General features: G+C 37.6%; 1 protein-coding gene across 1 annotated transcript in view; it reads left to right on the top strand.

The window, feature by feature from the left end:
• The window catches only part of Vps50 (VPS50 subunit of EARP/GARPII complex), a 115466-nt gene that overhangs the window by 62591 nt on the left and 35984 nt on the right, over positions 1-16891 (top strand). Inside the window, exons 17-19 of the mRNA XM_057784866.1 lie at positions 2832-2922; positions 5327-5503; positions 15232-15350. Coding sequence (XP_057640849.1) covers positions 2832-2922; positions 5327-5503; positions 15232-15350 — 387 coding nt within the window. The remainder of the gene's footprint in view (positions 1-2831; positions 2923-5326; positions 5504-15231; positions 15351-16891) is intronic.

Genomic DNA, 16891 nt, shown 5'->3' with positions numbered 1-16891 from the left:
ACTTAAATTAACCCATTTCTATTAACACATGTATTACCATGTGACCATGGCTTTACCTGTCCTCCAGCATGTCTTGCTCCCTCTGTGTCTCATGGTGACTCTATTGTCTCTGCCCTTCTTCCTCCCAACATTCTCAGCCTGGCTGCTGGCCAGTCAGTTCATTATTAACCAATGAGAGTAATATATGTTCACAGTTTACAGAAGGATTATTCCATAGCATTTCTGTCTTTCTGTTTGTAACTGTCCTGGTAGATGTAAGTGGTATCTTGTAGTTTCAGTTTGCATTTCCTTAATAAATGAAGATGCTGCCAGCTTTTTATGTGCTTATTGGCTTTTTATGTATCTTCTCTGATGATGTATGTTTAAAGTTCTTGCCCATTTTTAACTGGGTTATTAGTCTTTTCAATGTTAAATTGTAAAATTTTATAGCTTTAGTTCCTAGTTAGACTCACTCTTTTTCCCCTGTGGTTTTTATTGAAAGACACAATCATTTTAGGAATTACCAGCTGTTACCTGTCCAAACATTGCTTCAGCTCTTTCTTCCTCTCTTCTTTGTGTGATTGCATGAACATGATACCTTTTGTTCTCCCTTCCTCCCTCTCCTCTGTGTGATTGCGTGTGTGTGCATGTGTGTGTGTGAGTTTCTGTGCGTGCGTTTGTAGTCCAGAGGTTGACATTGACTGGTCTTTCTCTAAGTACTCTTCACTCTATTTTTGAGACAGGGTCTTTCACTGATTCATAGCTTACCAGTTCTGGAAGGCTGCCTCCTATTTCCATTTCCCTGACACTGAAATATAGGTTTCTACCTAGCTGTTGACATGGGTGCTGGGAATACAAGCTCAGTTCCTCATGCTAGTGTAGCAAACATTTTATCAGTGGATTCATTTTCTGTTGCATGCTCGCTATAGCTGTGTGTGTATGCGTGTGTGTGTGATCTGTAATCCATCCGTCTGTCTGTCTGTCTATCTATCTATCTATCTATCTATCTATCTATCTATCTATCTATCTATCTAAAACCCATCTATCATCATCATCATTAGTCATTCCTCTACCTAATGTTAAGATCTCTTCTGTTCAGTCATTTTACTTTAAATCAGTACTTTGCAATTTGTGCTTCAGCTTGTAGGTATTTTCTTCTGGTAACCCTGCTGTGCCATTTTACTTTCCAGTCAGGCTTTAACTGAAGGTATTCTATTTTTCAGTTCTCAAATGATAACTGGCTTTTAAAATTTACGTATTTATTGAGATATAGTCTCTGTATAGCCCTGGCTGGTCTGAATGATAGTCCTCTTCATCCTCATGAGTGTTGTAATTCCAGGTACATACTGTGATATCTGTCCATGTTTGTTCTTTATCCTGTCAACTATGGGAATACCTATAACTTGAAATTAGGGTGCTGATATCTCCAGCAGAACAAGTTCCTGGATGTTTTGTAATTCCATATGAAATTTAATATTTTTTAAATTTCTGTGAAGAATTATGTTGGAATTTTCATGGGGGTTGTGTAGAATAGTAGATTGCTTTTGGTAGGATGACCAGTTTCACAATATTAGTCATCCAATTCAGGAGTGGGACATCTTCCATTTCCTGGAATCTTTTTCAGTTTCCTTTTTTAGTATATTAATTTTCATTGTATAAAGTATTCTTCACCTCTTTGGTTACATTTATTCCATTTTTTTTTTTTTTTTTTTGTGCTCGTGGCGAGGATAGTGAGTAGGATGTTCTCCTTGATTTCTCCTCGATATTTTTGTCACATGTGTATGTGAAGGCTCATGATTTTTAAGTGTTAATTTTGTAGCCTATAACTTTGCTAAGTATATTTATGAGCTGTAGTCCCTGCCTAGTTATCCCAATATTTAGAAGTGTTCCCATTTTTCTAGATATATCTTTTTACTCATTCTTTGTCTTCAAATTTCAATTTATTAAAAAAAAGGTTTTGGTTTTTAGCATGGTAGCAATAGCTGGTGGCATATTGAAGAAAAAGAAGGACTCACCAGGCTTTTATTCATGTAGAAGTAAAGCCTTGTTTTTCTGCATCTTTCTATATAATGTAGCGATGACTCAGAACATCTAGTAAGAGCAGTAGCGTGAAAAGCATCCCCTGTAATGCAGATGGTGAGGAGACTGCTGGGTGGGAGTGCTGGCCTGCTCAGTTTTAAGTGTGTTGTGGAAATTGACATCGCTGAAGACCTTTGCAGAATGACAGTCATCTTGGTATTGTCACTTAACAGCCTGACATATTATGATACACTAATACATAAATATTTGTGATTTTGTATAACCTGCTAGTTGTGTATTTTGGCACTGGTATATGAATAGTTAAGATAAATTTAAGTATGTTGGCAACAGGTTTTAATTTAGTTCTTTAGTAAAAGTTGTATTTGTATTTCTTTCTTTTTCTTTTCTTTTTTTTTTTTTTTTTGGTATTTTGAGACAGGGTTTCTCTGTGTAACAGCCCTAGTTGTCCTGGAACTCTCTCTGCAAACCAGGCTGGCTTCAAACTCACAGAGATATGCATGCCTCTGTCTACTGAGTGCTGGGATTAAAGGCGTGTGCCACTACTGCCTGGCTAAAATTTGTATTTTTTATACATCACTTTTACAGTTTTAGAAATATTTACCTTAGTAAATATTTGACATATATTTATTATGTTTCTCTCAAGGATCATGGTATAGCTAACAGAAGCAAGCTTTTGTAGTTTATTATGCTAATCTGAATGCTTCAAAAGGGGATTATGATGATGATAATTCTGTTATACCGTATTTTGTTTCCTCAGTCCTTGTATTTTCTAGCCTTTTTTTGTTTAGACTTTTTTTTTCCTTTTCTTTAAGAATACGACTTGATGAACTGAGAATGTTCTTAGAGAATGAGACATGGGAGCTTTGCCCTGTTAAATCAAATTTCAGCATCTTGCAGCTTCATGTAAGTTTTTCTTAAGAACAAAGAAATATGTCTTCTAGTAACTGTTTTGAATTTTTTCTTTTAATAACAAAAACATGTATGTGAGAGCTCCTTCCTTGAAAGGGATTCCTAAGAGATTCTATATTAAGAATTCACTGCTGTTGAACCTGAAGTCTGTCTTCTAATATTCGTCTTACATACTTGAGAAAACTCTTTTGACTATACCATGAATTTGCTTTTGAATTCAAAAAAGAACCCAGTGTTTTATCGAAGTTTTTCAGAAAATGAGTTAGTTTTTGGTATCATTAACTTAAAATGCTTATTTGTATATTTAAAGTATTAGCAATTTCCTGAAGGCATGAATGGGTACTTAAGTTATAGTTCAGTTACAGATTTGCTTTTGTTGTCAAAATGCTTGATAAATGAAGGGTATTTATGAGAAATACTAATTACTATTAGTTAGTTGGATTCTTTGGAAAAAAACAGTTTGGGCAAAACTCCTTAATTGGTTTGATTCAGATGCAATATAGTAAATATTCCTGCATCAGTGATTATGTTGTAGTTCATGGCCTGAAAGTGCATTTTGTTTAGTGAGTTCCTTCAGGTGGAATGGCTTTCTAGAATAAGAAAAAAAATCTGTATATACTTAATTATTATTAAGTATATAATATTAAGTATATAATATACTTGATTATTATTATTTTTAAATTGTATTTTGTATGTTTGGGTGTTTTGCCTTCATGTACGTTAGTATACCACCAGCGTACAGTGCTAGTGGCAGCCAAATGGTAGCATGGGCTTCCCTGGGTCTGGACTACAGCCAGTGATTAGCTGCCATGTGTATGCTGGGAATTGAACCTAGGTCCTCCAGAAGATCGGCTAGTGCTCTTTACTGCTGAGCTGTCTCCCTATGTTTAATTTAATAGCAAGGTAGTTTTTATGTAGTTTCATATCCAGTCCTTTCCTAATATGGTAATACTAGAAACACTTAACAGTGATAATCAGTACATGCTCAAGGACAAGAAAAGTAACATAAATTTTAATTAGCATTAATGAAATAACATTAAATTTGCAGAGTCTGTGACTTCTAAATAGTTGTAATTCCTTAACATTTAAAAATTTTTAAGCTTTATATTTTAGAGTATATCTAAATAAGTTTATTGAATAGGTTGACTGTTAATAGATTGATCACACGTATTTTAATGTGTACTTGGTATGATTATAAGAGCACTTTTAATAGAAAGATTTTATTTCTGACTAAGCAAGCTTTACTTTTTAAAAAATGGTTGCCTTGAAAACTATTTACAACTTAAGTATTCAAATGTTTTCCTTTAGATTTGTAAAAAAAAAAAAAACCATGTTGTTATATTAAACCCTTGTTTAGAGTTATAAAAACTGTGTCATGATTTTCAGGCATTGTGTCAGATCTGATGAAACATGTAGTTGAAATTTATAAAGAAAACCACCTGGGGCCGAGGCGTGGTGGAATGGTAGAGTGGACAAGTCAGTGCACTTTGTAGAAATTTAAGATACTTTTTCATACTGTCCTTGGACCTTTTCAGACTCATACTATATGACAAAGACTTAAATTTGTTGTTAATATTGTTAGGTATAGAAAAATGTTTATTTCTGTGGTAAGTTGTCAGTCAAGAGTTTTGTGATTCAGATGAAGTTTAGAGATTATTTGAACCTTTTCTCCAGTTAGCTGTAACCTTGAACTTGGCACCCAGTCTTCCCAGAATCTCTCAGTGTGCTCATCTTTTTGATGTGGAGGTTGGGTCAGGTGTTGCATCTTTTTAGCTCTATAATTTTTTATTTCCCCAGTCTAGATTGTTCCTCCCCCTTTAAAGATGAGGAAATTGAAGCAAAGAGAAGGCAGGTGACATTTTGTAATGTCTTGAATATAGCAGTCTAGGAGCAGAAGACACAGCTGGCCCAAATGTAGTGTTCTTTGCTTCTTGGTCGCTAAAGGAAATGAAATGATAGTTACAGATACCAACATAATAAAGGTACATATGTACTTGATATTCTTCATGTGTCTGTAAGGATGTCTTACGGCCGCAAGCATGAGTCACGTGTGTCTTAGCTTTTGAAGGATATTTTATTTTAGGTGTCCTACCAGGACTTCTGTTGTGTCATTCAAATTTCCTGTCATTTGAAAATGTATCTCTGCCTTTCCTTCAAGGAAGGCCAGAGTTGCTTGACCAGGCCAAGCTGTTGACTAAGCTTTATTTAGAATGGTTACGTGTTTCTGAGATTGTGATCTCAGATGACTTGCAAGATGTAAAGGCGAATAACTTGAAGATCATTCTCTCCCCACTCTTCCAACTCTTTATTTACATTGAAGGGATGTATTTGTATGCTTGGATTTTTATTATTTTTATTACTTTTTCTAACAGCTATTTGCTCCTTTCTCAATGTGTAGGAATTTAAATTTCTGGAACATTCTCGCTCCCCATCAGTCTCACCTAGTAAGCAGCCATTGGTGACTACTTCAAAACCCATGACTTTGTTTGAGCAGTACTGTAGTGTTGGGAATCCATTTGAAATTCAAGCTAACCATAAAGATGAAGAAACAGAAGATGTATTGGCTTCTAATGGGGTATGTGATGTTTTTAAAATGCTTTGTGAAACAGAAGTAAGTTTTACTTTTTCAGAGTATTCTGAAGTGAACTGGTAATTTGCTGGAGTGCTCATTTGTTTACCACTTACGTTTCTTCAATATACTGTGTCTCTATAGAACGACTCTATACTGTGCTTCATTCACCATGGTGTCCTGAAATACTTGTTGGCTTCATATTCCTTTTAGCGTATTTACCTAGTTGTGGTTTTTTTATTCTCATTGAAATATTTTGGTGACCAACACAGAGAGATGGCGGAGGGACTAGTGTACCTGTACTTTTGTCACAACTCTACTTCTGAATAACTAAGTTGGGATTCCCAAATTCCATGTCTTTTATCTGAGAGTAAGGCTGCCTTAGAAGATACACCATGATCAGAGCAATGCTGATAAAGGGAACATTTCATTGGGGCCGAATGACAGTCCATTATCATCATGGTGTGCAGCATGGTGGGCACACAGGCAGACATGGTGCTGGAGAAGTTCCTGAGAGTTCTATATCCAGCTCTATACAGGCAGCAGGAAGAGACAGATACTGTGCCTGACATGGACGTTTGAAACTCCAAAGCCCATCCCCAGTGACAGGCTGTCTCCAACAAGTCCACACCTCCTAGTACCTCTCAAATAGTGCCTGCTTGGTGACTAAGCATTCAAATACATGGGACTATTCATATTCAGACCACCACAAAACTTTTGTCTAGTTGCCTGACAGGATTTAAAACTTAGAGGTATGTTCTGTTAACAGCCCTTTGAGCAGCTTGAGAGAATAGGAAATGTAGGGACTGCATAGTTGGTAGGAAGGGTTTAAGTGCAGTGACATTACATTGGCTTACTTTACATTGTGCCTTCTGCTGTGTCAGTATGTGCAGTAGAGAACAGTGTCCTGCCTCACAGTCGTATGTGGCATATTTTCAGAAATGTGTCATTTGGCCCAGGGTATTACCCTTTGTGCTCTGTAATTTTTGGGGGAACACACTGTGACTTTTAATTTTAGACTTGATTTAACCAAATGAGGATTGTTTAGGTTTGAGAAAATCTATCTCTTTTATTTTTCTATTTTAGTTTTAAAACCTATTTTTGGGCCGTTTTTTTAAATTGATTTTATTGATCTGTATATTTTTTTCTTCTCCCCTCCCTTTCTCTCCCCTCCTTCTACACTTTCCCATGATCTCCATGCTCCCAGTTTACTCAGGAGATCTTGTCTTTTTCTACTTCCCATGTAGATTAGATCCATGTATGTCTCTCGGGTCCTCGTTGTTGTCTAGGTTCTCTGGGATTGTGATTTGTAGGCGTTTTTTTTTTGTTTTGTTTTTTTGTTTTGTTTTTTTTTTTGCTTTATGTCTAAAAGCTAGTTGTGAGTGAGTACATATTATATTTGTCTTTCTGGGTCTGAGTTACCTCACTCAATAAAATGTTTTCTAGATCCATCTATTTGTCTGCAAACCTCAAGATATCATTTTTTTTTTTGGCTGTGTAGTACTACATTGTGTAAATGTATCACATTCTCCTTATCCATTCTTCAATTGAGGGGCATTTAGGTTGTTTCTAGGTTCTGGCTATGACAAACAATACTGCTATGAACATAGTTGAGCACATGTCCTTGGGGTACAATTGAGCATCCTTTGGGTATATACCCCAAAGTGGTATTGCTGGGTCTTGAGGAAGGGTGTTTCCTAATTTTCTGAGAAATCTCTACACTGATACCCAAAAGGGCTGTACCAGTTTGCACTCCCACCAGCAATGTAAGAGTGTTCCCTTTACCCCACATCCTCTACAGCATAAGTTGTCATTAGTGTTTTTGATCTTGGCCATTCTTACAGGTGTAAGATAAAATCTCAGAGTTGTTTTGATTTGCATTTCTCTGATGCCTAAGGATGTTGAGCATTTCCTTAAGTGTCTTTCAGCCATTTTAGATTCCTCTGTTGAGAGGTCTCTGTTTAGGTCTATAATCCCCATTTTTTTTATTGGATTATTTTTTCTTTTGAGAAACAATTTCTTGAGTTCTTTGTATATTTTGGAGATCAGCCCTCTGTTTGATGTGAGGTTTGTGAAGATCTTTTCCCATTCTGAAAGCTGCCGCTTTGTCTCGTTGACTGTGTCCTTTGCTTTACAGAAGCTTCTCAGTTTCAGGAGGTCCCATTTATTGTTTCTCTCAGGGTCTCTGCTACTGGGGTTTTATTTAGAAAATGGTCTCCTGTGCCAATGTGTTCAAGTATACTTCCCACTTTCTCTTCTATGAGGTTCAATGTGGTTGGTTTTATGTTGAGGTCTTTGATTCATTTGGATTTGAGTTTCGTGCATGGTGATAGATATGAACCTGTTTTCACTCTTCTACATGTTGACATCCAGTTATGCCAGCACCATTTGTTGCATATGCTTTCTTTTTTCCATTTTATATTTTTTGTTTCTTTATCAAAAATCAGGTGTTTGTAGATATGTGGATTGATATCCAGCTCTTCAATTCAGTTGTCTTGCTGTCTGTTTTTATGCCAATATCAGGCTGTTTTCAGTACTGTAGCTCAGTAGTAGAGTTTCAAGTCAGGGTTGTGATGCCTCCAAAAGTTACTTTATTGTACAGGATTGTTCTGGCTTTCCTGAATTTTTTGCTTTTCCATATGAAGTTGAGTATTGTTCTTTAGAGGTCTGAAAAGAATTTTGCTGGGATTTTCATGGTCATTGCATTGAAATCTGTATGTAATGTTTTAGGGATATCTATTAAGTCCATTTGATTCATAACGTCTGTTAGTTTCTTTATTTCTCTGATAATTTCTGTCTGACAGATCTGTCCATTGGTGGAGTGGGCTGTTGAAGTCTCTCACTATTAGTGTGTGGGGTTTAATGTGTGATTTAAGCTTTAGAAGTGTTTCTTTTACCTATGAGGGTGCCCTAGTATTAGGGGCATAGATGTTCAGTATTGAGATTTCCTCTTGATGGATTTTCCCTGTGACTAATATGAAATGTTCTTTTTTGTCTCTTTTGATTGATTTTTTTTTTTTAAATTTGAAGTCTATTTTGTTAGATATTAGGATAGCTACACTAACTTGTTTCTTAGGTTCATTTGACTGGAATATTTGTTCCCAACCCTTTACTCTTAGGTGATATCTGTCCTTGAGCTTTGTAGAAGGAGATAACTGCCTGTTGGTTCCTGGCTACCCGACTAGCTTAGACCCGAAATAATCACACATAAACTGTATTAATTAAATCACTGCTTGAGCTATTAGCTCTAGCTTCTTATTGGCTAACTCTTACATGTTAATTTAACACATTTTTTTAATCTGTGTATAGCTACGTGACTGTGGCTTACCAGCTAAAGTTACCAGTGTCCATCTCTGGAGACTCCATAGCTTATTTCTGACTCTGCTCTTCTTTCTCCCAGCATACAACCTAGCTTTCCCTGCCTGGTTCTGTTCTTCCCTGCCATAGGCTCTAAGGAGTTCTTTATCCATTAACCAATAAAAGCAACACATAGACAGAAGGACCTCAGACACCATTTCACAGAGAATTTGGACTGCTCTCCAGTATCGAGAGGGAGGGGGAATGGTGTGGGGGGAGGAGAAGAGGAGTGGGGATAGGGGGAAGGGGACTGGGGGGAGGGGGCAATATTTGGGAGGAGGGGAGGGAAATGGGAAACGGGGAGCAGGTGGAAATTTTAATTAAAAAAGAATAAAAAATAAATAAAAAAAAGATCTTTAAAGTACAGAAAAAAAAGGAAGGCTTTAACTTTAACATAGTAAAATTACGTGTAATAAAACAGTTATTAAGCAAGGAGTACAGTTAGAATATTTATATCTACTTCCTATCCTTCAATTCCATCAAAGATTCCAGAAGGATATAATATTAAGTAAGTAAAAAGGAGGTGCATTGTAAGCAACTTCCAAAACTCTAGAATTGACAGAGACATCTCACTGACTGGACAGTCACCCAAAGTTCTTTTGTACCTTTGGAATATCCATCTGCAGCCCGCTGGCCCATAGTATCCAGCGACTTTTCCATGAAGCACGAAATTTCAAAGACAGTTCTGCCTATATTGGCAGTTTGTCGGTCATTTTCTTCTGTGTCCTGAAGAATATCTGGCAGACCCTTTCATGAAGCAGGAACCCCAAAGAATTGTCTCACCTTTAGGCAAGTTCAGCAGTCATTTCTCTGTGGGTCCTGCATGTTCAGTTCAGCAGTCCATGCAGGAGCAGTTTCTTGCCCAGATGGCTTACCAACTCCATAAGGAGCCTCTTCAATGCCCTTCTTCCTCTTGAAGTAGCTTGTGCTGCCAGGAACAGATGTGTCTCCTGGTCATGAAATATCCCCAGTTATTAAATTAAAACATTTTAAATACCATATTCCAAAGATCTCTGAAAGATTTGAAGAATACCTATCTAACTGAAATATATCTCTATACATCTAGAAAATCTAACTAACCTGACTACAAGTTTGACTATTATAGATGAGTATTTGTTAACTTATATTTCTTAATTATATGTTACATTTTAAAATGAGCCACACAAACACAATACCTTAATGAAGATCAGAAATACATATACATATAACAAAATTGACCTTAAATTTGAATCAGTAAACCAAGATCCATACCAGTGCAAGTTATTCATATCTATATCATATCCCCCTTTAAATGTAAATAAAAATTTATAGACAATATTTGGGAATATGGGCATAGTTTTCTCCATACTGCTTCCTGCTGATTGCTGGGCGTATTAATTTTTGGGGTTGTTCTTGGCAACCTTTTGGGGGGTTATTTTTTTCTATCACACCACACCAGTCTGGAAGCAATCCACAGGCTCTCATCCTCCGTAGAAACAAAAGAAGAACCTCTTTTCCCAAGCAACATATCCATAGACTTAAATTTGCAAGTCATGATAGCTTTATAATATACATGCTGGTTTAGCAGCCCATACAATGAAATGTCTCTCTGTACTTAGCTCCTCCATAGTCAAAAGATTAAAAGATAACACAATACTCTATATAATCCAGACTCTGTGAATTTTCCGTTTTTACTTGACTTATTTTTCTTTTCTCCTTCTAATCTATGAGTATCTGTACTCTGTCTCTTTAAAGACAACCCTTTTCTTTAAAGCATTAACTTTATTTTATGACTCTCTATATTCTTTTTCTTCTTTCTTTTAAGCCTTCGTACATTTATCCAACACTATGACTCTTTATTGCATATCTGTAATTCTTTGCTGTCCAGGAGCACATTTTATAATGCTAAGACCTTCTTAAAACTTAAGTAATGCCATTACTATGCTATATATGATACTGCCTGCTTGCCCGCCCAGTCCAGCATGGTGGAGCCTCTGAGGACCATGTATACAGCCCCATTCTCAGACACACAGCCAGTCCATGTTGCTGTTAAGCAAGCTGCAGCAGTCTGCTCACAAACCCCATCAAAATGCTCCGCCTCCTGAAAGAGCCAGAAGTCACACTGGCAGCAAGGCCCAGAAAACTGACATTTTTAATTGGTCGTGGCTGAATCAGGAAAACCTCTCTTAAGGGAGCTGTGACATGCCGCCAGCAAACAGCAAGAAGCTGTGTTAAACTCTGTATTTTTGTGTCTAGAATTTCTTTTCAAGCTTTCTCAGGATTTACATGGATTTTAGCCAACCACATTGGTGCCAATTTGTATAAAGAGAAAGCTGCTTGTTAGTTCCTGGCTGCCCGGCTAGTTCAGGCCCAAAATAATCACACAGAAACTGTATTCATTAAATCACTGCTTGGCCCATTAGCTCTTGTGTCTTATTGGCTAACTCATATTATTAATTTAACCCATCTCTATTAATCAGTGTATCGCTATGTGGCAGTGCTTTACTGGCTAAAGTTCCAGCGTCTGTGTCCAGTGGTTCTACATGGTGTCTCTCTAACTTTACCTTTCTTTCTTCCAGCATACAGCCTCGCTTTCCCTGCCTAGTTCTGTTCTTCCCTGCCATAGGCTCAAAGCAGTTCTTTATTCATTAACCAACAAAAGCAACACATAGACAGAAGAAGCTCCCACACCAGAGGTTGAAGTGTGTTTCTTGTATGCAGCAGGGGGATGTATTGTGTTTTCTTATCGAATCTTTTAGCCTATGTCTTTTTATAGGTGAGTTGAGTCCATTTATATTAAGGGATGTTAATAATCAGTAATTGCTAGTTCCTGTTATTTTAGTTTTAGTAATGTTACTGTGTAAGTTTTTCACTTCTTTGGGATTTGCTGCTGTGAGAGCATCTATTGTTATGTTTTATGGATGTAGTTAACTTCATGGGTTGGAGTTTTCCTTCTAGTACTTTGTTTAGGGTTGGGTTTGTGGCTAGGTATTGGTTAAATCTGGTTCTGTCATGGAATATCTCGTTTTGTCCATCTATAGTGATTGAAAGTTTTGCTGGGTATAGTAGTCTGGGCTGACATCTGTGGTCTCTTAATGTCTTCATAACGCTTGACCAGAACCTTCTGGCTTTCATTGTCTCCAACCTTTATATGTTACTTGGCCTTTTTCCTTTGCAGCTCTTAATATTCTTTCTTTATTCTGTATGTTTAGTGTTTTGATTATTATGTGTCGAGGGTACTTTTTTTTTTTTGATCCTGTCTTTTTGCTGTTCTGTAAGCTTCTTGTGTCTTCATATACATATCTTTCTTTAGGTTGGGAAAGTTTTCTTCTGTGATTTTTTTGAATATATTTTATGTGCTTTAGAGTTGAACTTCTTTTTCTACTATATTATTCTTAGGTTTGGTCTTTTGTATTAAGCTTTTAGATTTTATTTATTTATTTATTTATTTATTTATTTATTTATTTTTTGACTAGTGCGTCTACTTCCTCTATTGTATCTTCATTGGTTGAGATTCTCTCTTCCATCTTTTGTATTGTGCTCCTTACACTTGTATTTGTGGCTCCTGATCATTTCCCCCATAATTTCCATTTCCATAAATGATGTGGGACATCCTTCTGTCCATGTTTTGCTTTTATTGGTTAATTAATAAAGAACTGCTTTGAGCCTATGGCTGGGAAGAAAGAACAAGGCGGGCAAAGCTAGGCTGTGTGCTGGGAGGAAGAAGGGTGGAGTCAGAGAAGCCATGGAGCCGCCAGAGTCAGACATGCCGTAACTTTGCTGGTAAGCCATGACCTCATAGTGATATATAGATTAATAGAAATGAGTTAAATTAAGATGTAAGAGTTAGCAATAAGAAGCTAGAGATAATGGGCCAAACAGTGATTTAATACAGTTTCTGTGTGGTTATTTTAGTCCCTGCTCCTACACAGCATTCCATTGGTTTGTGTTTATTTATTGTCTCTATTTTGGTTTTCAGGTCTTGAATTGTTTCTTTCACCTGTTTGTTTTTTTTTTTTTCTTGGTTTTCTTTAAGGGATTTTTTGATTTCCATTTTTTTTTTTTTTTTTGTCTTTTTCTCCATTTCTTTGAGGGAATTTTTCATTTCCTCTTTAAGGGCCTCAAACATTCTCCTAAAGTTATTTTTAGGTCATTTTCTTCTGCTTCATCTATATTTGGGTGTTCACATCTTGCTATTGTAGGCCTACTAGTTTTTTGGTTCCATGTTGCTCTTTGTGGTACTCAGTGTGTTCTTTCCTTGTCTGCCCATCTTCTCCTCTGATTTGTGTAATTGGGGCTGTGTCTCAGGTGCCAGTAGATCCAAGGCTCAGGATGGTTGTTCCTTGTGGTTCATTCAGGGCCATGGTTCCGGTTACCCCTAAGGTCTTCTGGTGTTCCTAGGCTTCACTCAGTGCTCCCGAGTGTTGCTCTGCAATTCCAGGGTTGTTCAGCCCTGCTCCCATTGAGGTTGCTTGGTTGGGGCTGTTCCCGCTGAGATCACTGGCTCAGCTCTGCTCCAGTGGAGGTCCGTGATTGATGCCCGGTCAGCAAAGGTCTTTTGCTCAGGCCTGTTCCCTCAGTGTTGGTTCTTTTGTACCTGCTCCTGTGGAAGTCCTTGCCTCAGGCCTGCTCTGGTGGACGTCAGTGGCTCAAGCCTTCTAGTGTGGAGGTCGCTGTTTTAGGCCTGCTCTGGCTGAGGTCACTGGTTCAGGCCTGCTGTGGTGAAGGTTGTTGCCTCAGGCCTGTTCCCACAGATGTCCCTGGCTTGGGGCCAGTCCTGCCGAGGTCTCTGGTTTAGGCCTGCTACCTCAGATGTCCCTGACTTGCACCCAGTTTGCAGGGGCCTTTGGCTCAGGTCTTAGCTCCCTTGTACCTGCTCCTTTGGAGGTTGCTACCTCAGGCCTGCTCTGGTGAAGGTCGCTAGCTCAAGCATGCTTTGGAAGAGCTTGCTGGCTCAGGCCTGTTCCCACAGATGTCCCTGGCTTGGGCCTGCTCCCCCGGAGGTGTCTGGTTTGGGCCTGGTCCTGCGAGGTCTCAAGATTTGGCCTGCTCTCTCAGTGGTCACTTCCTGTGGATGTCGCTGCCTTGGTTGTTGGCTCAGACTTGCTCTGGTGGAGATCGTTGGTTCAGGCCTTGGCAAATATTTGAGACAGGGTTTCTCTCCATGGTTTTGACTGACCTGCAACTCACTGTGTAGACCAGACTGGTCTCAAATTCACAGTGATGCATAGAATTCTTGCCTGTTTGTTCATAGGATCACCGTGTATCTGAATATAGGGAAATGTAATAAATTTTTTAATAAATAATTATTAGTATAGAATCTAATCTTTCTAGATACAGTATAAATACTTAGGTCTCTGGTTCATATCTGAATAAGGCCTAACGTTTTACCCCAGGAGCAGATTGCCCAAAAGTAGAATTTAGGGCACAAACGTCTTTCCATGTTGTCGTCATGTTTGTCTCCTCAGCCTAAGGGGTTAAGAATTAACTATAGCGGGGCGGTGGTGGCGCACGCCTTTAATCCCAGCACTCGGGAGGCAGAGACAGGCAGATCTCTGTGAGTTCGAGACCAGCCTGGTCTACAAGAGCTAGTTCCAGGACAGGCTCCAAAAACCACAGAGAAACCCTGTCTCGAAAAGAAAAAAAAGAAAAAGAATTAACTATATATGTGGTTAAAGATATATTTGGAGGCTTTAGGATTCAAGAGATATAAATTCTGAGAGAACTTGGCACAATACATGGTCACAACTGCAGAGAATACCAGCAAATATTTAATCAGGGTATGCCTGACACTGATGATGATGATGAGGTGGTGGACCTTGCTTTGCAACTTCATTTCTCTGCTGGCACTTGTGCATAGTGCCATAATAGCAAGCAAGATGTTAGGAAGGAACCCTTACTTCAGGAGTGAGCCTCTCCGGAGGCCTCTTGGTGCTAGTGTTACCTTTTTAGCTGTTTATGCAGTTGAACATCCTCACAGTTAGATGAGTACTCTGTATGCTGAGTGTATAGGGCTAGAATTGGATCCTCAACCTTTTAAAGAAGTAACAACTTGAAAGTAAATATTGCAAAACCACCAGAAGATCTTTTTAAGTCTAAAATATACTCTTTATTTTTTGCTCTCCAGTGGGGTATTAGTTGTGGTTGTTAATATTTGGTTTGTTTTCATTTACAAATATATAACACTAATGATATTTTCATTTTCCTTTCTTTTTGAGCTATTTAAAGTAAGATAAAATAGAAAAATGGAAGGAGATTTGATTCTTCATGGTAAAATTAAAACTAAATTAAGAATTTTCCTTTAGCCATTTCTTTAAAATCATGTATTTTTGTGCTGAGCAATTACAATGAAGTGACCCTGTGTTCCATTGCTGCATATCCCACTGTGTTCTCTGCAGTATGAATCTGACGAGCAGGAGAAGAGTGCCTATCAGGAGTATGACAGTGACAGTGATGTTCCTGAAGAGCTGAAGCAGGATTATGTGGATGAGCAGACAGGCGATGTGCCCGTGAAGAGGTGACTGATGTGGGACTGGGTGGCGCTTGCGTTCCTTTGATGGTTAAGAGATAACAAAAATTAAAATTTTAAGTGGTTATTGATATGGAAGTAATTAATGTACCTTAAAAAATGATTTCTGAAAGGCTTGAATGTGTAGGTTTCCCCCATAACAGTGAAATTTTAGGAAAAAGAACACAATATTTAGATGAAAAACTTGAGTTAAGCAAAGCCTAACTTGGTGTTCCACAAATCAATTTACTTAATGGAAATTCACTGTTCAGAAAATATCAGTTGCTTCTACTTGGACCTACTGGCTTAAATGTAGATTTTATTTTGATTTATACAACACGTTTGACATTATAAAAATTGCTCTGAAATTGCTCATTCAGTCAGTGGTATTATGGATTCTTCTGTCCCACAGAACACTTTCTTTCACCAGTCTATATTCTTTCTCTTGTACATTAATTCCTCAGAGTAATACACTTTATTATGATTTTTTGTGTGTTTATCATTGCCATTGATTTTTGCAGCAATATTCTAATTTCTTTATTATTTTGTTTTATTTAGAATTTCATACATGAGTACTACATTTGCATCATTTTTAGCTCATCCTCTTTCAACTCTCATGTCCCTTTCCACTCCCTCTTAAATCCATGACCTCTTTTATAGTGCTGTGTCACACATATTCACCATGCACATAGCACACAGCACAGTCTGCTCAGTCCATTTGATGTTGATCATGGATATGTGTGGTTACACCCCCGAGACAGACTGATTTCACTGCCTCAGCAGCCGTTCATTCCTATAGCTCATCTAGCAATGGAGGTCTCAAAATTTTATCCGTCTGTGTTCTCATTTTATTAAAAAATTATAGTGTCATGCACTGGTGGAATGGCTTAATGGATGAAGGCATTTGTTGCCAAGTGTGATGACGTGGGTTTGAGCCCCAGCTTCCACTTGGTAAGAAAGGACCTGCGCCTGTTGTTGCCGTGACGTCCACACATGCCCCTTGGCACTCAATGTCACTGCCACCCTCACTCCCAAAATAAATGTAATTTAAAGAATAGAAAAATACTATCACAAGCTAATATCTTCAAAAGTCATAAAAGTTACTTTATCATCTCCTAAAAATTTGAGCCTAATCAAAGAGCTTTCAGTTTGGAGATCAATCATTTCTGCACTGATCTTGCTTTTCTAGTCTTTTGGTTTTATATTATTTTTTATTAAGGCTCCCTGCCAGTAATGAGGTTCTGTTTTATGATAAACTTTACTCTTCAAAACTATGATAATTTTATTAAGAATTATTGTCACTTCTATCCAATTAAATGGGCCTGATATGCTGAAGTGATTAATGTCAGATATTTTTAGTTAATACACGCATATATTTAAGTGATAGATTTAAGTATACTTTACACTTAGTTAATAATTATTAACTTGGAACCTTAACATAAGAGTGAAAATCCATATAGTTGTAAATATATTGATTGTGAAGGTTTAATTTTATTGGGTTTTGCTTATTTAAGACATTAATATATCTTTGAGCTGGACAGGATGATTTT

Source organism: Chionomys nivalis, chromosome 1 (assembly GCF_950005125.1).
Source record: "Chionomys nivalis chromosome 1, mChiNiv1.1, whole genome shotgun sequence".
NCBI classification, from domain to species: Eukaryota; Metazoa; Chordata; class Mammalia; order Rodentia; family Cricetidae; genus Chionomys; species Chionomys nivalis.
The sequence above is the reverse complement of the archived record's forward strand: the minus strand, read 5'-3'. Positions and strand labels throughout refer to the sequence as shown.